At 40.6% G+C, this 25444-nt stretch overlaps 1 protein-coding gene, 1 long non-coding RNA gene and 1 pseudogene across 2 annotated transcripts in view; 1 reads left to right on the top strand and 2 right to left on the bottom strand.

Annotated features, from left to right (window-relative positions):
- The window catches only part of MIB1 (MIB E3 ubiquitin protein ligase 1), a 110883-nt gene extending 93561 nt beyond the window's left edge, over window positions 1–17322 (bottom strand). Inside the window, exon 1 of the mRNA XM_019741227.3 lies at window positions 17094–17322. Within this exon, the coding sequence (XP_019596786.1) occupies window positions 17094–17322 (229 nt within the window). The remainder of the gene's footprint in view (window positions 1–17093) is intronic.
- LOC141573159 (large ribosomal subunit protein P1 pseudogene) lies at window positions 8974–10795 on the bottom strand (annotated as a pseudogene).
- A 5545-nt stretch (window positions 17323–22867) lies between the features above and the next one.
- LOC109452331 (uncharacterized) lies at window positions 22868–24844 on the top strand. The gene is made up of 2 exons (XR_012498785.2): window positions 22868–24068; window positions 24516–24844. It is a non-coding gene; the product is annotated as an uncharacterized LOC109452331 (long non-coding RNA).
- Window positions 24845–25444: the final 600 nt, after the last annotated feature.

Raw genomic sequence — 25444 nt, 5'->3', positions numbered from 1 at the left:
GCATCAGACATGCTGGTATATATCTTATAATTAAAATAAAAGCTAAAACAAACAAAAAACATGGGGGAGTCTAAGTAAATATTTACAGAAACTAACTTTCAGATAGTTGCTTTAGCAATAGGGTACGTAAGGGCTACTTAGAAGTTTTTATTTCTTTTAACCCTTATACTAACTGAGCTATTCCATGATTATGGAAAGAAAATATATACCTTATCTAAGTACACTTCTCATTGCCACAAACCTGAAGTTAGAGTCTAATTTGTCTTACTAAAGGAAAGCACCAGGACCAAGAACATCACAATTAATATCAAACAGCAGTAATAGTAAATGTCCAAGCATGGTTAAGCTTCTGAACAAAGTCTAAAATAGGTCTCCTATGTCATCACAAAAAGTAAAATGCACTGCACAAATGGTAACCACTGTGCATTTAGGTTTATCTGTGTGGCTCTTCAAATGAGAGTTAGTTGATGAAAGGCAAAGGAAAAATGTTTCCCAGTCTCCTGACCAAAAAGAAAAATAGTCCAGTTTTCAGCTATTTACCTATTTTTCATTTCTATGTTCATTTTCCACAAAGTATAATGATAACATTCATGAGTTCATAGAGTACAGGCTTTCTTTCAAAGGAACCATTTAAACACACAATAACAACTGGTAAAAAAAAAAAAAAAAAAAAAAAAAAAACCTTTTTACAATTCATGGTTTTAAAGAATACTTCAGGAAAACCATTAATGCACACAAAACCACATCCAAATCCTTTCTTGGTTCCCACAGTTCAAAAGCCAACAAAACTAGTGAACAGCTGTGAAACAGACTAACGCTGAGAATTGGAAAAAGTAAACAAAGAAACCCACTCTACTACCAAAATGAGCGCTACAGAATTTTTAATGAAAATGCAATTAACTGGATTTAAAAGTTGATAGTTAAAGAAAACCTAAAACAGCAGAAAAGACACATTAAATAAACAAGGCCAAAAATTTAACTGATCTCTCACACTGGTAGCTTTTTTTGTTTCCCCTTACTATATACATCTAGCCAATTTATTCTCACCTAAAACCATTTCCTCCCAGTCTAAACTTCCTCAGCTCTGGCAAGAGTTATTTCTTAAAATTTTCATTTCATAAAACTTAATTCCCTAACTAAATCTATTAGTGCTTTTTCTTGTTCCTATAAGATACCATGTTACCCTCAAGAGTTGCTCTCTCCCTTTGTTCTAAGCTTTAGGAAGACATCTGCCACTGTTAAATGAACCACCTAATGATAGCTTTTGACTCATTCTACTAATACTCAAATGACCATCTGCTCTGCATTTTAATGGCATCTCCCCTAAATTCAATAACTTAGAGAATTTACATAGCTTAAGTTTCTTTGTTGAAAAATTTTATGAGAACAATAAAACATGCTATTCAAGATCAATAACTACAAGACAGCCAATGAAAATAGCTCAAATTTGTAAAGCACTGATTTATATAAGTAAAATGTTGACTTTCTAGATAGAAAAGATGATTGAAAGAACTAGAGTTCTCACTACAGAAATTCACTATACAAAGTACTTCAACATGGAACAAGAATATCTGAATTATCACTTTGAATAATAGCAAAAGTGAACAACATAATTGTTCATTAACAAGAAAGTGGAAACATATATCAGGTATACAACGGAATAACTAAAATGAACAACAGCCACACAATTCAACATGGACTGCAATGCTGAATTTTTCAATTATACAAGAATACCAAGTGTTGCAAATAAAGCACTATAGATTGTTTACAGACATACAAAAATATAGCATAAATGTAAAGAAACCCATGGGAATAATTTCTAGATAGTGGTTACCTCCAGAGAAGAAAGAAGGGAATGAAATTGGGAAGTACACAGTATTTCAAATATATTACTAATGCTTTCTTTCTAGATGGTTTACAGGTATTTATTAATCACTTCTGTACCTGGATATTTAAATATTATGGGATAATTTTTTTAACTTTTCAAAATAAAAAATAAACATCCCTAGTAGACTAGTGCCTAGTTAACCCTGTAACTTTTTAGCACATTTAGCCCAACACTAAAAAAATAATTTATAAGTTACTAACCAGTATTTAAATATAATTACTTATTGTGGCATAATTGTTTGCTGTTGTCATTCAACCAGCCAAATAATCCTACTTCTGATTTATGGATTCATTCAACTTTAACCCCAAATCAATGTGACAAAATATTTACAGAGATTAAAAGAGTGTTAACCAACTAGAGTATGTATCTTACTTTCCCTAAAACTCCTAATGAGGGTGAGGCTTTGGTGAACTGCTACCTGGTTGGTATATCCCACATTCCTTACTCTTGAGAAATACTAAATTAATGAAACATAATTATTACTAATACTAGCCACTATTTATTAGTACCAAGCTCAGTGCTTCACACATTTTATTTAACCTTTTCAACAATAATAAAAGGAAGGCAAAACTCATTATTTCAATTTAAAAGCAAAACACCTGTTTGTATACCTTGTCTTACTTCAACTTCATTTTACAGGTTAAGAATTAAGGCTCAGGGCTGGCCGGTGCCTCAGGCGGTTAGAACTCCATGCTCCTAACTCCGAAGGCTGTCGGTTCGATTCCCACATGGGCCAGTGGGCTCTCAACCACAAGGTTGCCAGTTCAATTCCTCCAGTCCCACAAGGGATGGTGGGCCCCACCCCCTGCAACTAAAATTGAACACAGCACCTTGCGCTGAGCTGCTGCTGAGCTCCTGGATGGCTCAGTTGGTTGGAGCGCATCCTCTCAACCACAAGGTTGCCGGTTTCGACTCCCACAAGGGATGGTGGGCTGCGGCCCCCTGCAACTAGCAACGGCAACTGGACCTGAAGCTGAGCTGCGCCCTCCACAACTAAGACTGAAAGGACAACAACTTGAAGCTGAATGGCACCCTCCACAACTAAGATTAAAAGGACAACTTGACTGGAGAAAAGTCCTGGAAGTACACACTGTTTCCCAATAAAGTCCTGTTCCTCTTCCCCAATAAAATCTTAAAAAAAAAAAAAAAAATTGTTCAATCTTATTAAAAAAAAAAAAAAGATAAATCCACCCCTCGAGGAAACCAAATACTTGTGAGTATAGTTGGAGAATATAAACTAATTCTAAAGAAAGCAAGTTATCTACAAAAGTAAATATGCTTTTTTAAAAAAGTATTCTAAAACCAAAAATGAATGTCTGTCTGCTGTGTTCATTATCTTCTCCACTAATTTAAACTCTACCCTATCTTGGTTGTGTTCTACAAGTTCATTTATAAGCCAATTGTTTAGAACTCAGAACCCATTTTCCCTCAGAAACAAAATTTTAAAGATAACTTAGATGCCAGACTACGTCACAAAAAACCTATTTACTCTCCAAAAAGCTAATCTAGAGGCATACAAAGATAAAAATTGTTGCTGTGTTCCTAGTTCCATCTGAGGAGATCGTTAAACCACTGTTAATCCAGATATGATGGTAAGAGACAAGCTAAATGGTGTGGAGAGATATGAAAGTATGTAAATAAAGAAATGGGTTTAGGAGAATGAGAAATGTTCTTAAAAAGCCATTAAAATGCATGTTGGGTGACTTAGAGTAATGGTTTCCAAAGCAAGGTGCATGACCCAGGCGATACAGATGATCCATTTAAATACAAGAGAAAATATAAATCCACAATCTCCTCTGTAATTCCAAAATCCAAAAATTTTTTTTTTTGGTAAATTATCAACAAACTTACTTAGTGGTAAACCTGATCTGAACGAACACGATGCTATACACAGTACGTAATTTTTACTTACCCCTTAGTATAATTATTCGTACGCTTCACTGCAGAAATATTAATGTATTTGATTGCCAAGGTGCTGCTGCAGGCTTCAAAGTGGGTGCTAAGCATACCATATTATGGTCCTGAACTCCAAAGGTTTATAAACTTCATCCCAAGCATTCTGAATAAAGGTTTATGGACTCCCGTTAAAACTTGTATTTTCTCATATTTACTTTTTTCTAAAAAAATCTAAGAATGAAGTTAGGTTTTACTCATTGTAAATTAGTTAACACTAGCACCCTCAGTGGCTCCCTACACATCATATATGGAGCACAAAGTGAAGTGAGGGTGAGTGGGAGTGTATGAGCATAAAGGCCTAACACTGCTCACCTCTGGCACATTAAGACATGAGGCAGCTTTCTGGTGCCTAGTTAAGAGGATTTGGGGAGTATATCATGATACAAAACAACGGGTTGTTGATTATCTTGAGACATAGTAGTTAAGAGTCAAAATTAAAAATAAGTTCTGTATCTTTTTTAAAAAGTGTTGCAAAATCACACACCTTTTATGTGATGAAAAGTAGTGGTTAGTGGTATACTCCTTAGAATATTTTTTAAAATTATATTCATTTAATCTGTCCCTTCCATGTAAACGCAATGTCTGACAAGAAATGAAAACATAAATGCTGTCCAAAAGAAACTAGAATGAGCAATTTGAAAATTGATGTTGTCGTGCGGGAGACCCTGCTCGCTGCGGCATTTGTCATGCGGGGTGGCCTGTGGAGTTTCAGCTCCCGCTCCCCACATAAGAACGCAGGATATGGCTAGGCCAAAAAGGAACACCCACGGAGCCATAGGTAGGGGAGTAGTCATACCACTACAGTCTCACTGGACGCTGGGTGTGACACACGCAGTAATAGCCACACAATCCAAGTCCACCATTCACTTCTCTGCCTGCCAACCAACCAACCAATCAATGCAGCCCCGCAGTTACATCAGGAGCCAATTGGCTAACCGGTTACAGCTGATGGCCATTCACTACCGGAGCCAGCACCTCCCACGCCAGGCCAAGAGCCTGGAAACTGCTCGCTGGGACTCTGTCCCCACAGATGTTTAGAGATGTTTCTATCATTATATGGTCTAATGCTGAAGTGTTATAAATCACCAATAAACTCTCATATGTGCATCCTTAAAAGAAAATTTTTACTTCATTTTAAATTCAGTGGATTTTGAATTTATTTATTCAAAATATAAAAGTGAAACACCTTCCAATTCATTTGTAAGAAATTAATACCATCACAAAACAACAGAAAACTACTGGCTAAATTTCAATAAAATTTTTTAAAGATTTTTATTAAAATATAGCTGACATACAATATATTAGTTTTGGGCATGCACCAGTTACTCAACATTTACATACCTAAAGAAGTGATCACCATAAGTGCAGCAACAATCTGACACCGTACCACACTATCACAATATTATTGACTATATTTCCTATATTGTGTATTACAAACCCAAGACTTATTTTATACCTGGAAATTTTAACCTCTTATGCCCCTTTCATCTTTTCCTCCCTTTTAAAATTTTTCAATTACAGTTGACATTCAATATTTTTACATTAATTTCAGGGTACACCACAGTGGTTAGACATTTAATTTAAAAAATGATCCCCGACTAGTCTAGTAGCCATGTGGTATTAAACATATGTATAGTTATTACCATATTTTTGACTATATTCCCTATGCTTTACTTTAAGTCCTCATGACTATTTTATAACTACCAATTTGTACTTAATCCCTTCACCTTTTTCACCCTACCCCCAATCCCCCTCCCATCTATCACCCAAATAAATCTAGTATCCATCTGACACCAGTTATTACATTATTGACTACATTCTTTATGCTATACCTTACATCTCCATGACTACTTTTTAACAACCAATTTGTATTTTTTAATCCCTTTCCCTTTTTCACCTCCCCAACCCCCTCCCATCAGGCAATATCAAAATGTTCTCTGTATCTATGAGTTTCTGTTTCATTTGCTTATTTTGTTCTTTAGATTGCACTTATGAGTGAAATCAGGACATCTGTCTTTCTCTGTCTGACTTACTATGCTCAGCACAATACCCTCTAGGTCCATCCATGTTGTTGCAAATAGCATGATTTCACTCTTTTTTACGGCTGAGTTATATTCCACTGTATGTACCAACTCTTCTTTATCCATGCATCCATTGATGGACACCCAGGTTGCCTCATCTTGGCTATTGTAAATAATGCTTCAATGAACATATAAATGCACATGTCCCTTCAAAGTAGTTTTCTGGGTTTCTTCGGATAAATACCCAGAAGTAGGATTACTGGGTCCTTCTTTGTCTCGTTACAGACTTTGTTTTTAAACTCTATTTTGTCTGGTAAAAGTATTGCCCCCCCTGCTTTTTTTCTCATTTCCACTTTCATGAAATATCTTCTTCCATCCCTTTACTTTCAGTCTGTGTGTCTTTCGATCTGAAGTGATTCTCTTCTAGGAAGCATACGTATGGGTCTTGTTTTCTTATTCATTCATCTACCCCTACATCTTTTGATTGGAGCATTTAATCAATTTACATTTAAAGTAATTGAGAGATATGTAGTTATTGCCATGTTATTATTCATAGTTTTTATTTATTTTTGTCCCTCTAACATTCTTTGTACTGCTTTGGTGGTGAATTCCTCTGGCTTTTTATTGTCTGGGAAGCTCTTTATCTTCCTTTGAGTCTAAATGATAGCTTTGCTGGGTAGAGTGATCTTGGTTTTAAGTCTTTGCTTTTCATCACTTCAAATATTTCAGGCCACTCCCTTCTGGCCTGCAAAGTTTGTGTTGAGAAATCAGCTGATAGTCTTATAGAAGCTCCCTCGTAGGTAACTAACTTTTCTCTTGCTGCGTTTAACATTCGTCTTTAACTCTTGGCATTTTAATTATGATGTGTCTTGGTGTGGGCCTCTTTGGGTTCACCTTATTTAGGACTCTCTGCACTTCCTGGGCTTAAATATCCATTTCCTTCACCAGGTTAGGGACATTTTCTGTCATCATTTCTTCAAATAGGTTTTCAATTCCTTGCTTTCTTCTCCTTCAGGTACCCACATGATGTGAATGTTGGTGCCCTTGATGCTGTCCCAGAGGCTCCTTAAACTGTCCATATTTTTTTTTTTTTGCTGTTCTGATTGATGTTTTCTGCTATCTTATCTTCTAAATTGCTGATTCAATCCTCTGCTTCATCTAATATACTCTTAATTCCCTCTAAGCTAGTCTTCATTTCAGTTATTGTATTCTTTATTCTTTACTGTTCTTTACGTTTTTCTATCTCCATTTTTATGTTTCTTATCTCTTTCCCGAATTTCTCCCTGAGAACATTGCATTTTTTTTGGGGGGGCGGGAACAGGACTCTATTGGGGAATAGTGTGTACTTCCAGGACTTTTTTTCCAAGTCAAGTTGTTGTCCTTTCAGTCTTAGTTGTGGAGGGCGCAGCTCAGCTTCAGCTCCAGGTCCAGTTGCCATTGCTAGTTGCAGGGGTGCAGCCCACCATCCCTTGCGGGAGTTGAACCGGCAACCTTGTGGTTGACAGGATGCGCTCCAACCGAGTCACCCGGGAGGCATCTCAGCTCAAGGTGCTGTGTTCAATCTTAGATGCAGGGGGTGGAGCCCACCATCCCTTGCGGGACTCGAGGAGTTGAACCAGCAGCCTTGTGGTTGAGAGCCCACTGGCCCATGTGGGAATCAAACAGGCAGCCTTCAGAGTTAGGAGCATGGAGCTCTAACCACCTGAACCACCGGGCCAGCCCATGAGCATTCTTATAACCAGTGTTTTTTGAACTCTATGTCTGGTAGATTGCTTGTCTCCATTTTGTTTTTAGTTCTTTTTCTGGAGCTTTATTCTAGTCTTTCATTTGGGACATGTCTCCCCATTTTGGCTGCCTCCCTGTGTTTGTTTCTATGTAGTAGGCAGGGCTGCTGTGTCTCCTGGTCTTAGTAGAGTGGCCTTATGTATTAAGTGTCTTGTGGGGCCCAGTGGTGCAGCCTCACTGGTCACCTGAGCTGGGTGCTCCAGGTGTGCCTTTTGTGGGTGGTGTGTGCCCTTCTGTTGTAGTTGAGCCTTGGTTGCAGTTTACACGTAAATAGGAGGGACTGACCCTCAGGCTTATTGGTGATGGCTGGCTGGCCATGACTACAGTGGAGTTGTGGTGCAGGGGCTGATCCTAGAGAACAGGATCGCTTTAGCAGGGTGCTGGTGCGGGCCCAGTCTGCCCTTTGGGTGTGTCATCCTTGGAGGCAGTGGTGTGATTCCCAGGCTTGGTCCGAAGCTGGCCATTAGGTGTGCCAGCCCCGGGGCCTCCAGGGAGAGGACCTGCTGCAGGGCAAGTTCAGTCATAGTCTGTACTCTGCCCAGGGCCACCTGGCATGAGCCACAAAGCAATCCACGGATGGCCATCACCTGCACTATGCTTGGAGGTGCCTTGAGAGTCCTAGCTGCAAACCAAAGCCAGCTGTCACTAGGCCGGGCTAGAGCTGCTCAGCCAGAGGTACGGGACACGCCGAATGCTGCTTGTTTGGGTTTGAGAGGTTTTAGGAAAGTCTACAGCATGAGCTAAGGCATGCTGTTTATAGGGAAAAGCCACTGGAAGCAGCTTGGGTTTGCCCAAAAGTGGGGTGGGGCAGGGTCTCAGAACCACCAGGGCAAGGTAAGCAGTGTTAGCCTGATTAATAGAGACTCAGATATGGCAGCCACCTGCATCTACACACCGGGAGGCGGGGACAGATCAACAAACAAAGGGTTCCACCAGCTCCTCAGGCCAGGAGAATGCTACCCCTCCAGCACTCGCCCTGCAGCCAGACAATTAAGTTCCTCCCTGTGTGTCCCTGGTGCCTTTTGAGATGCTGCCTCAGTGCTGAAGCTCAGAGTGAGTGAGTCTGTCAGTGAATAAGTCTGAGCTCGGGCCCTTTAAGAGGAGCACCTGGGACAGCAACCGCCCTCATCTCACTCAGCCATGATCTCCACTGGTTTTCACAGCCAGAAGTTATGGAGACTTCTCTCCCCGACACTGAGCCTGGTGTGGGGCTGAGACCCCTCACTCATTGGGGGAGGGGAACCTCTGCTGCCAAAATATCCCGACTTTTCTTTTTTCCCCTGAGTTCAACTTTTTATTGAACATGTTACTTACAAAAGAGGTTTAGTCAAAAAGACCAAAACCCATGTCATCATCAGATTCCTCAGATTCTTCTTTCTGTTTCCACTTTCTTCTCCTCAGCTGGGGAAGCAGTGGTGGAGGGGGCAGGACCTCCTGCTGCTACAGCGCCAGATATGCTGGGGCTGGTCCACCAGCCCCTACACTGCAGATGAGGCTGCCGATGTTGACATTGGCCAAAGTCTTTGCAAACAAGCCTGGCCAGAAAGGTTCAACATTTACACTAACTGCTTTAATGAGGGCATTAATCTTATTCTCCATGACTGTCGCCTCATTGTCATGCAGGATGAGGGCAGAGTAGATGCAAGCAAGCTCCAAGACAGAGGCCATGGTGCAGGTGAGCGCTGGGCGAGCGGTGCTAGTCACCAGATGAAGTGAGGGCCTTTCCCCAATGCAGCCTTAGCTTCCTCAGAAGGACTGAGCACTTTACCGGCATCTGAGGAAAGCAAGATATCCCTCCCAATTTTTAATGGTCACATATGGCTATAGGACCAGCCCATTCTGCATCTCTGCCCCTGCTACCAGTCTCGAGTTGGCTTCTTCTGTATGTCCTTAGTTGTAGGACTTTGGCTGAGCTAGACTTCAGGCAGTTCTCATGAAGGTTTTTCTGTAGTTTAGTTGTAATTTTGGTGTGGTTGTGAGAGGAGGTTAGCACAGTGTTTACCTACTGCACCATATTGGCCGAAAGTCCTCAAAATTTTTTTACTTAACTAGCAAATAGGTTAGAAAAACAAGATCAAAACTTGATAAACACATTGTATAATATTATCAGGGTTCAGTCAGGAGCCAGAAACCACACCAATTCATCACCTCTAGAAATAGAATAAAAAATGGGGGAAAAATGTAATTATTAAAATCTAAGGGGCTTAAAAGAGGGGCCCCAAAGAGCTGTGATCCAGACCTTTAAAGAGGGGTTGTGAATAGCTGGTGCTGGGGTCACTGAGGGGGACGGGGAAACATCAAGACTGTTTCTGGAAATCAGCAAACTGGAATCAAATAGTGATACTGAAATCCTGCTGTGTGAGATGGTGCCAACAGAAAAAGTAAACAAAACGGGAAAAAGGAAGTCCCTTCTCCCCCGAAGCCTTCCAGTCTCCTTCCAGCATCCCCTATTAGCAGAGCCAACAGGGATGTAGCTGGCAAAGGAGAAATATTGTGTGCAAAGTCTCAGCCCAGCTTCATAGCGCAAAGCTGAAGGAAAATTTATATTTAATCTAATCCATTTATTTCATAGATAAAGGAAAAAGCCAGCCAGCTGGCTTCTAACTTCTAACTGAAAATATTCTCCCATATAAGGTGACATAATTATCTATGCTGCCCCTTACCACACACATATAAAAATAAATATTGACGGGCTAATTTTTCTCACAAAAGAAACTTTATATACGAGTATCAAAGTGAGATTTCTTTAATTTGGATATTGGGTAAGATCTGATAGTTTAGCAGATATGACAATGTCATATCTTCTGCCAAGGGCCCAGCCTGGCTTCAAGAGTATAGGATGATGGACCTTAAACCACTGTTTGGAACAAAAAAAACATAAAAGATTAAGAACCCCCGTAAAGTAAAAATACAATACTGTGATAGTAAAGGCTGACCAGCTGGAGAATCTGACAGCCTCATTTGCAGCTCAATTGCTTGCTTTGACAGCAAATCGCTCACGGGATCTGATATGTTTTCTTACAGGAGGCTGAGTGTAATTATATAAACTATCTGTTACATACTGTATACACACACACACACACACACACACACACACACAGAAAAACACACAGAAAAACTACTAACGTCCAACAAGTGTTACGTTAAATGAATCAAACAACCATAACACAGACTAGCATAAATTCTTTAAATTTCCTAATCAATCTTCCCTCAGGAAAAGTAGTACAAATGGTGATCATTTTGTAACTATTATATTATAAATGGAAGAGAGAATGATAGGGAAAAGTAATAACTGACTGTTCATCACTACATCTGCTATTCACCAGCTCTGTCACTGGACAAGTTTCTTAATCTCTTTGAAACTCAGTTTCTTTTTTAGGATAATATCAATCTAAATGAATCTAACCTCAGAACAAACGAGTCAAAAGCTCTTTGAGGGGCAGCCAGTTAATTCAGTTGGTTAGAGCTCGTAACACCAGGGTTGCCGGTTCAATCTCTGCATGGGCCAGTGTGAGCTGCACCCTCCACAACTAGATTGAAACAACTACTTGACTTGGAGCTGATGGGTCCTGGAAAAACACACTTAAAAATAAATAAGAAGTTTAAAAAAAAAAAAAGAAAAGAAAAACTCTTTGAAAAGAGCATTTTATTCAGAAAACATTCATTCAGAGCCATGGCTTTACTAGGAAATGGATACAAGGAACGAAAACACACACACACACACACACACACACACACACACACTTCTTACCCTCAAACTAATAATGTAGTGCAAAAGATGATTATAACACAGCATACCTGTGGCAACAGAAGCACAGAGTACATTGGAATCACACCACCTAGCAATTAAAGAAGGTAGAAGAGAGGGCGGCCGGATGGCTTAGTTGGTTAGAGCATGAGCTCTGAACAACAGGGTTGCCGGTTCGATTCCCACATGAGCCAGTGAGCTGTGCCCTCCACAACTAGACTGAAGGACAACGACTTGGAGCTGATAGACCCTGGAGAAACACACTGTTCCTCAATAATCCCCTATAAAAAAATTTTTTTAAAAAAGAAGTGGAGGAGAGACCCTGGTGGGTGGCTACCTGGAAACACATTCAAAAAGAAATATCTAATCCAACCAGAGGGATACGGCAGTATAGAACCAGAAATATATAATAAGATAGCATTATATTTGCAAACAAATACATATATTAAAAAAGCTGTTCCATGTTCCTTTATTTCAGCTGTACACACACTTCTCTTCGCCCTGCCCAGTAACATCAATCTCTAAAACTGAGAACATCTATTACAGAGAGACAATCAAGGCTTGGAATCAGCTCAGAAGAAAAGGAGACACAGAGCCTGAGCATCTCAGTGGACAAGCAGGCACCCAGCATCCTGCTGTTCAAGGTGTCCACAAGCCAGCACCCTTTCTATCACCTGAGAGCTTCTTAGAACTACTCTGGCTGAATCCCATATCTACTGAATCATAATCTGCATTTTTAAAAGTCCTCAAGTAATCTCTGTGCTGACTTAAGTTTGAGAAGTACTAATAGATGTGGTTACTAGTTTTCTTGAGTTCAACCAAGCTGCAATCTACAGGGAGTATTAAAATCAGGTGGACTTTCACAATTTAAACCATTGTTTTAGCATATGGAGATTAAACAGGAAAAGACATTTCACATAAGTCTTTTTAAAAAAAATAGGATCTATAGGAAAATCAAAGTTTCCTTACAGATGCCATTAGTAAGAAACATCTCACAACATTTCACCCTTAGCAGGTCTGGCATCGTCTTCCCCATTGTTCCCACAAGTCCTGCATTTTCCTAAGGTTCTGTTCCTTAATAATTCTCTTTTTTTCATGTAGGTCTAGAAACAGATCAGAAGAGAATTAGGGGGGTTCAGAAAGGAAAAGCTGAAGGTTATTTATCTATTTCATTTTTGTATCCAACATGAGCACTTTTAGACCTTCAACTGAGTACTAACATCTGAGGTGTTTGTTAGAAGCACCCAGAAAGTCCTCTTTGCTAGGGGTGGAAGAAAAAGTACAAAGAACTGCCCCCAAGTCAGCCTGGACCAACAATACAGGAAGCTATTTCTGAATAAACCTAATCATCCATACCCCTAACTTTTCTTATCCATACCAAAGAGAGTAGAAAGAACCTTAATAGGAAACCCAAATTCATTATCTCCACTCTTTCTCTGCTAACAATACAGCACTGTAGTCAAGGTCCACAAAACAAGCATTAAGTAAAAACATGTTTCTCCCCAAATCCTATACAAACAGTACCTAAATGATAAGAGGTCAACTATACCTACTTGATTACAGATTTCACAAAATTAACTCCAAACTAATTCAGAAATAACATATATATTTGATATTTGCACCATCATCTTGCTGACTACAAAGTAGCCAAATATATCTGCATACAAGATAGGAGTTGTATCATTCAAATATATACTAAATGCTCCTCCTCTCAAGGTTTGACAATCCTAGACCATAAATTTAAACTTTTATATGTCACTTAAGAGAAAAAAATAAAGCTTATATGCCAAAATATTACAGACCCCACATACAACCTCGACACAAAATCTCCAACATGCAATAAGGGAATATTAGAAAGATTCATAACGACCCAACCACTCCAGAATCCTTAACTTTCAGTAAAGTTTCACAGAATTTTATTTTAAAGGTTACCCCATTTCTTAATTCCCAAACATACAGCAATCAATTTTCTGTTCACATAATGTGGGTATAAGGAACAAAAAATGAATACTCAAACAATCTCAGTTGTCTTTCTGGTAATATCATTACACTTTTAAAAATTAACTATGAAATACATGTCAAGCACACAAAAAGACATAGAAATATAACAAACACCTATGCATCCACCACCCAGTTTAAGACATAAAATATTACCAAATTAGACATAGCCCTTGGGGTCCTACTATCAACTGCATTCTACTTCCTTCAACATGAAGATATCCACTCCCTGGAATTTAGCATTTATCATTAATTTTTTAGTATACTTTTACCACATGTACATATCTCTAAACCAATGAGTCTCAATCATATCCCTATACCAATGAGTATCGGGGGCAATTGTACTCCCTGGGGATATTGGTAATGTCTGGAAACACTTCGGGTTATCATGATTGCAACTAGTGGGTAGAGGCCAGGGATGCTGGCCTACGACGCACAGGACAGCCCCCTACACCAAAGAAATTATCTCATCAGTCCAAAATAGCAACCCTACCTTAAACAATAAACAGTACTGTTTTTCACTATAACCCAATAGGTGTTCTTTTCCAAGCAACTATTTTCTTGCTTATTGGCTTAACATTAATTTTTCTCTTCTGTATAGAACTCCACTTCTGTAAAAATTCAGTTTGTTTATCCCTTCTCTTGTTGATGCACCTTTAAGTTCTTTCCAATTGTTTGCTTTTACATACAGCACTGCTGTGAACATTCTTATACAAGCTTCTTGATACTCTGTGAGAGATTCTATCTAGGGAAGTAATTTTCAAAGTGTGGTTCTTGAACCCCTAGGGTAGTCTATTCAGGTACTTCACGGGTCAAAAGTATTTTCAAAACAATACCAAGACTATATTTCGGTTTTTAATGCTGGCATGGCACTGATGGTCCAAAACAATGGGGGGTAAAAATATTGGTGATTTAGCCAAGTTTACCACCCTCATTAATGAGAAATGAGTAGCATGTACCTCCTGATATGACGTTCTTCCTAGTGCAAAACATCACATCTATGGTATTCTTGCCCCTAAAGTAATCTGAATTTAATCATGAGAAAATATTAGACGAACCCAATTTGACGGGTAGTCTATAAAATTGTTGGTCAGTGTCAAGGTCATGAAAGACAAAGAAAGACTGAGGTACTGATTGGAAGAGACCGAATGACAACTGAACGCAATGTGTGATCCTGGATTGGATCCGGGACCAGAACAAGGAAATTAGAGGGACAACTAGTAAAATTTGAATAAGATATGTAGATTTTAGTTAAGAATACTGCATCAATGTTATTTTTCTGGTTTCAATACTTTATAAGATGTTAACATCTGAAGAAGATGGCTGAAAGGCCAAAGGGAACTCTTTTTACTAGTTTTGTCATTTTTTTGGTAAGCCTAAAATTATTTCAGAATGAAAGGTCACTTTTTTTATCTTAACTATTATGCAAATAAATATCAAGTACTGTATATAATAAATATATTTAGTAAATCTTGAGAATGTAATAAAATGCCAGTGGACATCAACTATTAAACATTTTGAAGAAAAAAGAAAAACAGTGAAAGTAGTATGATAGTCCTGGGGCAAAGCCAGAGCCAAGGGTTTGTAATTTGTTCCAGCATTTCATAAGAAGGCTAGCCACCCTGTATTTAGAAGTGCCTTTAAAATGTTTACTAAAAGAATCAGATGAACAAGATGAACTGCTACAAAGCAACAAATTAAATAAAGTGCAAAATTACCTTGTAAATTAAACTAAGATTTTAAAAGTTACCTCTGAAAAATACCTACTTTATATAAGATAATAAAACTATTTATATAACAGATATACTCCATACTACAAAACATATAGACAACATTAATATCCCTTAAAAAGTCGCTGTAGTACAGGATGTGTTACACCTTACCTTTACCCTGGAAAGGTGTTTAAATTTCCCCATAAACCTAGAATTATTGATCCCAAGAGGCCTCCAAATTACTGAGTTGTGGTCAAACTTTAGCTTGAGCTAGCATGATAAAATTTTAAGAGTCTACAGAAACGGGTACATGCCTCATACAGTGTTGTTGGAGTGTAAATTGCTGAAATGTCTTCAGAGGGCAATTAGTTGACATCTGTCAAAATGTTAAATATGTGTACCCTTTGATGCAATTCCACTTCAGCAGTACTCAGCACATATGCATAAGGACACATGTACAAGGATTTATTCACTGCATCATTGTAAATAATATCTGAAACAATATAAATGTCCATCAAACAAAAAAGAATAAATTTACTTATTTAAAAAAAAATATATATATATATATATATAAATGTCCATCAAAAAAGCACTGGTGAAATAAAATACTGTATCCAGTTACTGGAAGACTATGCAGCTGTGAAAGAATAAGGTGCTAACATGGAACAGTCACCAACATGTATTAAAAAACAAAAGTGCATAAGAAAATAGTTTCTTACCATTTGTACTTTAAACGGGTAGCATATTTACAGTATATTAATATATATGCTTGCAGTGAATTGAGTATTGTGTAAGAACACACAAGAAACTGTTAACAATGGCTGCCCCTTTTTGTCGCGTGAATCTATTCTTTTGGTCCTGCATGTATATTCATCTTCTTCAATGTTTAAAAAGTAAGCAAAAAAACACAATTTTATGAATTATTTATTCAAAAACTGAGTTGGCTTGTGTTCATTTCCCTTTTTATTCCTGCTAACAATAACTATGTACCCATTTCAGGATGTTAGGCTTTGTCAGACTCAATCACAAAGCCTTATAAGTATCTTATTTATACATTCTAACAAGTATCAAACTTTAAATTTGAACTATTTTCTACTGTATAGAGTGTTAAGGATAAATCTGTGAAAATTAATTTGATTAAAATAAATTAGATCTTTATTTTGTGAGAGCAAGCCTTCAGTTTATATTATGTAAAAATTCTGGAGTCAGTAACAGATCCCTGAAATTTTATGAATCAAGGAAACTGATTCATTGCTGTTAATCAGTTAAGTCTCTGACATAACTATACATGGGAAATGAGATGTTAACAAACAATATGTATAAGGTGTCCCCTATGCCTATCTTCCACTTGGAAAAAGTATTTAACACAGTGAAATGATTTACCAGCTTACACCTTTTTCCCTCTACTGCCATAGCGATACAAAATGAAACAATTTAGATGAAAAATCATCCCACAGGGTCCCAAGAAGCACTGGCTACTGAACTCTAAGTCTTTGTGTGGGGGGGGGAGGGGGGGAAGACAACAAATCTGAGGTACCAAGGGCCCCTCGGCAATTGTAACCGGTCAACTAAACACCATATGGCAAGGCAAGCCCCCCTTTAGACAGTTATCATTTGGTGGCTGATTAATTTCAATGGCTTATTAGACAGATCTCTCCAGATCACTTCCCTAGAGGAGGAGGAGGGGAACTGCCTGTTGTCTTCCCGGAGCTTTGTGCCTTCCAGACTTGAAAGCATCCTGGTGATGGTGTTGCCATCAGTTCCCTTGGGGACTGGGGGAAGGGGGTCTTTTCTGCAAGTTTTTGTTTACTAGGTATTTAACCTGGTAAACAAAATTCCCTTTGGCTCTCCCTTTCGCTCACTCCAGCCTGGCGCTGCGGAAGAAGCGTTCCACCAAAGGCTTCTCCCAGCCGGCCCGACACCCACCCCAGCTTCGCCCCTTCCCTCCACGCGCGCAGGCCGGGGGCCAGGTGGCGGTGGCTTACCCGTGGGCGCGCTGTCCAGGATGCGCAGGTCGTAGGCCCCGGAGCAGCGGTAGTTGGCGGCGGTGCCGTTGTCCCACACCACCACCACCTCCTCCGGGCTCTCGAAGCTCCGGACAGTGCCCACATGGCCCTCGCCGCCGTCCTGCTTCCCCCACTTCCAGTCCGGGCCGCGCACTACTCGGGCCCCGACCCCTTCCACCATCACCCGGTTATTCCGGGAGTTACTCATCGGGGCCCGAGCGGTGGGCTCCGCTGCTGCCGCCGCCGCTGCCGCCGGGGGGCCCGTGAGGGAGTTGGGCCCCGGCCGGATTCTCGGCGCCGGCGGGGGCGGCAGCGAGCCCCGGGGGACGTGGGAATAACTCAGGGGGCCGCCGGCGCGATCCCCGCCGAGCCCACAGCCGCTCCCCTGCCCTCGCCGCCGCCGCCGCCGCGCCCCCCGCTCAGACTGGAGACCGGACCGCAGCGGCTCCGAGGAGGCGGCGGCGGCGGCGGCGGCGGCGGCGGGCGGGCAGAGGGGAGAGGGTCGTGGGCGGGGACTCCTCCGCTTCCTCCGGGCTCCCCGGCCGGGCTACAGCGACGGCCGCCAGGAAACCACGCTCTCCCCCGGCGGGGAGCGCGGGGAGCGCAGTGGGCCGGGGGAGGCTAGCCCGGGGGGGACGACGAGGGCAGCGGGGAGCAAGCTTAACTGCTGGCCTTTTTTCTCCCCCGGCCCCTCGCTCTGGGATGGGCGCCCGAGGGCCGGGGCCGCTTCCTCCCCCGTGGGCAGCGGTGGTACCTCCCGGCGTCCCGCGAGCGCCCCGGCCCAGGGGCCCCCTTCTCTCTGCCCCCACGCACGCCGCCGCGCTCCGCCCAGCCACAGAGTCCCCGCCAGGCGAGACCGGCTCCACATCCGGGTACTGACACACCCAAGGCCGCAGCAGCACCTTCTCTGAGAGAATAAGAGAGGGATCCTCAGCAACAGTAGGGTGGAAAGGGTTTTGGAGAGTCGCGCGACCCGGGAAGAAAGGAAAGAGAAATCGATCCCTAAGCGTCTCTTCGGGGCCCAGTGAGAGTGCGCATGCGCGCGGCCGGGAAAAGGTGGGGGTATATGCCCAGTTTCAGCCTGGGGCGATGAAGGGGCGGCTCCCTGGAGTTGCCTACCGGTGGTGCGGCGCGCCCCATTGGCTCATGTGAGGACAGGGGCGGGGCAAGGAACTCTGTCAGGCCGGCTTGGAGGTGGGGCTGGAGGAAGTGAGGCTTGAGATGTGATCCCAGCTGCCGAAGCTGGATAACTATGAGGTCAGTCTTTTATTAAATTCCAGTGTTCCTGGGTGTACTAAGTGTGAATTTGGGATTCTGTGTTGTTTCAGTCTTTTCAAACGGGGAGGGGAGTAGGACACATTATGGCATAGATTAAGGGCAACCTGTATTTTTGTGTGTGTAAATTGAAAACATTTCAAACGAGAGTGGGTGATTTGAGCAAAACGGTACTGAATGATGATGTGTCTTGCCTTCATGCGGAGTAAGTAAACTCCAAACAGCGCAAGCTTCGGGGAAAGAGTTCACAAGCACCTTGCCCATTGATAACACCCCCCGACATAATTCAACCCCAATCGCAAAATACAACTTTGAAAGGAAAGTAAGAGGACTGTAAGAGTGGTTTCTGGCTGCCAATATTGGAACTGCTGCTGCTGTTACTTAAATGACACGGTGATGTATAGGATTTAAAATCATTGTTTCATTGCCCAACACGGATGCGTTGTAAGTATACTGGTGCTTTTTCTAAGAGTCAAGGGAACAGGAACACTCCAGTAGAACTGAATAATTAAGTGGAAAAGGGGTGTAAAATGTAACCAATGAATTATACAGTGAAATAAATAAAACGTTCTCAATTTTGCATATAAATGAAACAGGAAAATACCAATATGGAGTCTCAAAGGCGACGTACAGCTATCTTTAGAAACTAAACATAAAATATTTGCTCAAAGCAAGCCAGCCAACTTTCTAGTCAGTTTCAAATATTTTCATCCTGGAAATTATTTTTTTATTAGTTTCAGGTGTCATCCTGGAAATTTGTAATGTGCTATTGCTAGAGCTGCTCAACTGCAACTTTTCAATTAAGGACACTGTTAAGTATTCCTGCTCTGCCAACTCTTTCTTCTCTCTTTGAGATCTTTTCCGGTTTCCTTCTTTCCTTATTAACCAGTTAAATTGATCACATAAATGAATAAGTTGATAAAAATATTTTAGAAAAAAATATAGCCACTGCAGAAGTTATACTTGTCACTGACTTTGTAAAGTAAGTTGAGTCAAGTAAAGGCCAACTGAGATGTTAGACTATTAATAGTGCAACCTTGCATTTTACATCAAACAGTATATTAATAATGGCTTTCATGTATTTAATTGTGTTTTATCTCACCCTAGAGTTTTACACTTACTAAGATACAATCTAATATTTAGATAGGCTTTTATTCTTAATACCAGAGACTAGTTATAATAACTTTAAATTTTATTTGCCCTTAAAATGGAAAAAGATCTTAAGAAGTGATCTAGCCCCATGGTTTTCTTCTCTTACCCCCTTTTTCAACCCTTCGGCTCTTACTCTGTACAAAGGGAGCTAGATACTCTAGATAAAGAAATATAGCAAGGCTAGAAGCTACCTGTCATCTTCCTTTCCTCCTGCCTTTACAGGGGCTCTACAGAAACTCTTTAAAATCTCTGGAGTACACTGAGCACAAATATGAAAACCTCAAATTAGCCCAATCATACTTGATAAGATGAAAAATGAGGTCAGGGCTGATTAACTTGTCCAGTAAAACAGAGGGAGAGATAGAGCTAAAATTATAACCCATCTAATACTAGATGTATTTCTCCACATTAAACATTTTCTTATCCATTCACCCACCCCCTTATTAAATACAGAGGGTGCCAAAAAAATGTATACACATTTTAAGAAAGGAGAAAAACTGTTAAAATTACACTGATGGTAACCACTTTGAGCACCTCTTATAATTGCAGAAGTCAAATGTGACTTGTATTCATCTTTGTTATAGGTATATATTGAGTATTACAATTTTAGTACAGTTTTTTCCTTTCTTAAAATGTGTATACATTTTTTTGGCACCCTCTGTATGTTGTGAATTTGTAACACTATCATGTTGCTAATACTATTTCAGACCTGTAAATTAATATAGTTTGCCAGTGGTCTCTAAATGTTTTTGATCATACATCCTTTCAGTACAAGATTTTGGGATATGTACTTCCAATATATGTACTTATTTATATTTAAGTTATATATGTACTACCATGTTACATATGTTATAAAACATACTCAAAATAGAAATTATAAGAGGATAAGATACAAAATATATGGAAAAGTTTGATAGTTTCTCTCTCACTCCAGTAGATCGTCTTCTTCTTCCCCAGATGTTTATATTGGTATTCTCCAAAGTAGACACACCCCACTTTGACCACTGTGTCAGACGTGTCTGTCATGTTTAGAACCCAGTCATTTTGTGCATATGTTTGCTTGTCTGCCCATTTGTACAGAAATATTTAGGGTCATTCAAAGCTAGTACAATTTTTATTCCAACCATAAGATAAAAGAAATAAATCCTTGCCACAGAAATGAAGTAGTTTTTGGTATTCATCTACTATTTTACTATTGTAAATGAATTTGTGGCTGCTTTACAGTCTATAGAAATGTATAGTATTTGGAGAGTGTTAAAAGTCAGAGTTATATCTGGCATATATCACTTAGTCACATTCCATAGTTTAGAATTCAGCTACATCTAACTGAAAGGGAGGAAAAGTGTAGCTTAGCTGGATGCCCAAGAAGAAAAGTATATCATCTAGTGTTCACTTAGGAAAACATAGATCACTCTAAATAGTCAAACAAAAGGAATTTAATACAGCAAATTGTTTGCCAAAGTGTTCGAAGGGATGCAGAAACAAAAAGAGTAATAACTACTGGAAAACACTATCCTCCAGGACTAGAGGAGGAAAAGAGAAATCGATGTTACCTAGGACCCATGATCACAGCCATTGAGGCTGCTAATATTGTAACTGCTGTTGTTTTGCACTAAGACAGGAGCCCAGGCTTACAGTGATGCTGCAGGGTACCAGGAGTCCAAAGTTGCCTACCATTGTCACTTACTGCCAAAGTCAGAGCTCCATGAATGCAGGCGTACTCTACCACTGCAGTGCCTAGAACTGCAGAAGCTGCTGGAAATTCCAACAGAAGCGGGAAACAAAAAAATGGCTTCTCCTCTTGTCAGATGGTCTCCCATTAGTCTCCCACAAGTAACAGGAATAGTCTACCCTATTGAGTACCCAGCACCATTCTACTGTCATTAAATTTCCATATAACAAAGAAATAAAAGTATGCATCTGCCTAACACGATGCAACCATTCCACTTAATATGAAGATACCTTCACCCTTTCTCTCCTCCAAAAGAAAAGGCATCTGACTACCAGAACTAGAGTTTTTCTGATTGTGTAGATCAAAAACGACTAAAGTAAGGTGCCTATCTATTTAATCCACTCTGATTAAAAGCCACCATCGAAGATCTATGTGAGTTAAAACATTCTTACTGCCACTCTGGTCCTAGCTCCCATTTTAGTAACTGCATTTATCTAGTCTCTGGGGGTTAAGACCTGACACCTGCCCTCTGTGACTCTGGCTTGAAATCAAGGAACCTATTTCAGTGGTGAAATCTCCCACTATGATCCCTGGCCTGAGTTTTTTAAAGATGCTGGTGATCCCCTCCCCTCATCAATGCATTTCTCAATGTCTTAGTGAAAACAGTGTTCTCTGGGACTACTTTTCCTGCGCCTGAAGCTTTTGTGTTCCATCCCTGAGACTATACCAGGGAAGTTTTGGTGTCTCAACCTACTGAAAGTAAGCCGCCATGAAGTCCTCTTTTCAGGCAACTGACCTGCTGCTTGAGCTACACATTCTATCTGAAAAATCTGGTAAGTGCTCCCATATTGATGAGTGCAGTCCAGTCCAATGTTAAGTTCTGTTCTTTTTTGTTCTTTTTCTGGCACTTGTAGAATCCATTTCCATACATATTCTTAGGTTTCTGGCAATATAAATTTGCAAAATCTTGCAATTTGGGGATTTATAATCTACTTTCTCCTAGATCAGACAAGGAACTACTTCAGATGAATTTGCTACAGGGTCTTCAATCAAGGGAAAGCTAGTCTCCTCAGACATGGAGAAAAGGAATGTTTTGGTTGGCTAAGAAAGATCAGGGAAATGAAATACTACTCTTCAGCAAAAAGAACAAACTGAATGCACACAACTTGGATGGATCTCAAGGGCATTATCTCAAAGGGTTTCATACTATATAATTCCCTGTATATAACATTTTGAAATAACAAAATTATAGTGATAGAGAACAGATCATCGGTTGTCAGGGGGTAGAGCTGAGGGAAGGATGTGACCCTTAAGGGGTAACACAAAACTTTCTTGTGGCAATGGAACAATTCTGATTCCCTATTGTAATGTGTGGGGACAGAGCCCCAGAAAGTAGTTTACAGGCTCTCGGCCTCACATGGAAAGGTGCTGGCTCGGGTGGTGAATGGCCGTCAGCTGTGGCTGATTGGCCGTCGGCTGTGGCAGGTTAGCCGATTGGCTGCTGGTATAACTGCTGCGGCTACAAAGGATTGCCGAGGAGCTGAGCAGAGCCGAAGAGAGCGGAAGAGGAGGGCCGAGAGAGAGGAACAGAGTCTAGAGAGTGGAGGAGAGTCGTCGGTCGGTCGGTTGGCGGAAAAGCGGACGGCAGGTCGGTGTCCGGTGGGCCCAGCCTCCAGTGAGACCGTGGTGGTATGGCTCCCCTACCTATGGCTCCGTGGGTGTTCCTTTTCAGCCTCACCATATCCTGCGTTCTTGTGTGGGGAGCAGGAGCAGAGACCCCGGAGGCCGCCCCGCCTGAAAGATGGCGCGGCGAGAAGGCCTCCGCGCACAACAAATGGCGCAGCGACATAATGATAGTTACTATGGAGCCACACGTAATAAAATTTTATAGAATTGTACACCCCCAAAAAAGAGCATGTGTAAAACTGGCAAAATCTGGATACAGTCTGTACCTGAGTTACTATTTGTACCCATGTTAGTTTCCTACTTTTTACAAAGTACTATTGTTATATAAGATATTATTGGAAGAAACTGGGCACAGGGTATATGGGAACTCTACGTTATTTTTGCAACTTATTATGAATCTTAAACTACTTTTAAAAAAGAATTTAAAGAGAGAGAGAGAGACAGAAAGAGAGAGGTTGGAAGGAAGGAAGGGAAAAAGAAGGGAGGGAGAGAGGGATGGTTCTAAGAGGGACTTGGGGATTCAAGTTTCTCAGATTTGTCTGAATCTACCCAGATGTCTTCATTCTAAGTCTCAGTGTCCCCCTTTTTCCTAATCTATGCCCCAATTTTTACATAAAAGGGATTCTGGGTCCTCGATGATATTATTGTACTGATGAATTAACCAACCCTGGTATTTCTGTAACAGTGACCCTATATCTTCTAATTTTGAAATTTAAACTTCTGATGTAATTCAATCTGATTGAGGTTTGGCTTGAGATTTTTGAAAGTTTTTTTTCTTTTACCCCCCCTCCCCCACCAAATCTTAATAATTCTGTTTGCTATGTATTTACCATGCATACCAGTTTCAGTGGTTCTGTTTACTTCCGGCCAGTGTACACACCACGCCTGGTAACTTGGGAGGGGTTTTTTCCATCTGTATGGGATTCACTCCTGACCCTGGGGCAAACCAGCCTCTAGGAAGCGCTTTTTCCTGGAGTTGCCTGGCCCACTACTACTCCTTCCTTTGCTCTGCCCCTCCTTGCATGCCTATAAAACCTTTTGGCAGTATTAAGAGAGGAAGGCAGTCTTTATGACAGGGAGTCCACTGTCTTCCCTTAATGCTGGCATTTTGGAATAAAACCTGCTTTTCTTTCCATCAACCGCGCCTCTCGAGCTTTGGCTTTCGTGCGGTGAGTAACCGGACCTTTTCCATGGTAAAATTTCCTTGCTTCTCTGCTTCTAGACTTTTATATGAGATTATAAATGTCCTTATTGTTTAAGTTGTTTTTAGATTCAATTGTTTTTCTAAATTGAAGCTGAAAGCAATCCCAACTAATTCCAATTCTTGACTCATTGTATTACTTAACAAATTTGCTCTCTAGTGACTTCCTTTCTAGAATTATTTTTCTAAATAATCAGCATAATGTTATATTAGTTAGAACTTTTTTATTTCAAAGGACAGAAAACAACTCAAATTGGGTTAACCAAAAGGGAAAATCTATTAGATCGTATCACTGAAAAAAAATGGAAGTTCTAATTAATGTGTATACTGCCTTGGGAGCTCAAACAGCATCTTTAGGATTCAGTTTTCCTCCAATTCTCATTTCTGTCTTTCCTTTTCTTGGCTTCTTTTGTAGTCACCAAGTAGCCCAAAGCTCCTGGCTTCATTCATCCTCACTGTTAGAAGCTCCAGCAGGAAAGAGTTACCTACTCTCCCAACAGTCTCAGCAGAGGTCTCCTTGTGACACAATGACTCTGAATGGATCCTCTACCTATCCTTGAATCAAACTCTGAGGTCATGATAGGCCTGGGCTTCCGTCACTCTTCAGGTGGGTGTGATGTCAGCTCTATCCAAAGCACGTGGTCCAAGAATAGAAGCAAGGAAACCAGTGCCAAAGAAAGTGGAATAAATTCTCACAAGAAAAAAATGTTTTGGAAATAAATATGATTGATTATGTTAAACTTATCTGGCAGTGCTTAAACTGACATTGTTTGAATTCTCAAACAGATTTAGAGGAAGTCATTTGACATTTTAGACAGTGTCAGCCTTTTGAATAGAAACAATGTGGTGGGAAAAAATGAGCACTGAAGTCAGGAGACTTTGGTTCTAGCTTAACAGTGAGGCTTACTAGCTCTATAAGCTTCAGCAAATCACCTAACTTCTCTGGTTCCAGTTGCCTCACATGTAAGACAAAGGAATTAATAATATTTGTACATACAATGATTCTTGGTTCATTTTTTTTTACTATAACATACTTAGGTTTGAGAAGTGCCAAGGTTTTGTGTCTGAGGAGCACAGAAAACATTTCTGTGGGCAAATGTCAGAAATTCAAGCATGTTAGGGGCCACAATCTTTGACCTGTGCCAACCTGCCTCTGGAAGGCACTCTGCTCATAAGTAGGGACCACGTAAGCCTCCCACACACCCTGGCCTGTCAGAATCTGTCTTTGTGATCTAAGGCATACTTGCATCATCCCCAAACATTTGTACCAACACCTCAGATCCCAACCAACAAATAGCACTTCTTTTCCTTTGTCTTCCTAAGTGAGATTCACCAATAGTGAGA

The sequence above is a fragment of the Rhinolophus sinicus genome, chromosome 4 (genome assembly GCF_057876585.1).
Source record: "Rhinolophus sinicus isolate RSI-liver-muscle chromosome 4, RSI-T2T, whole genome shotgun sequence".
Classification (NCBI taxonomy): Eukaryota; Metazoa; Chordata; class Mammalia; order Chiroptera; family Rhinolophidae; genus Rhinolophus; species Rhinolophus sinicus.
This window is presented reverse-complemented; position numbering and strand designations above follow the sequence as displayed.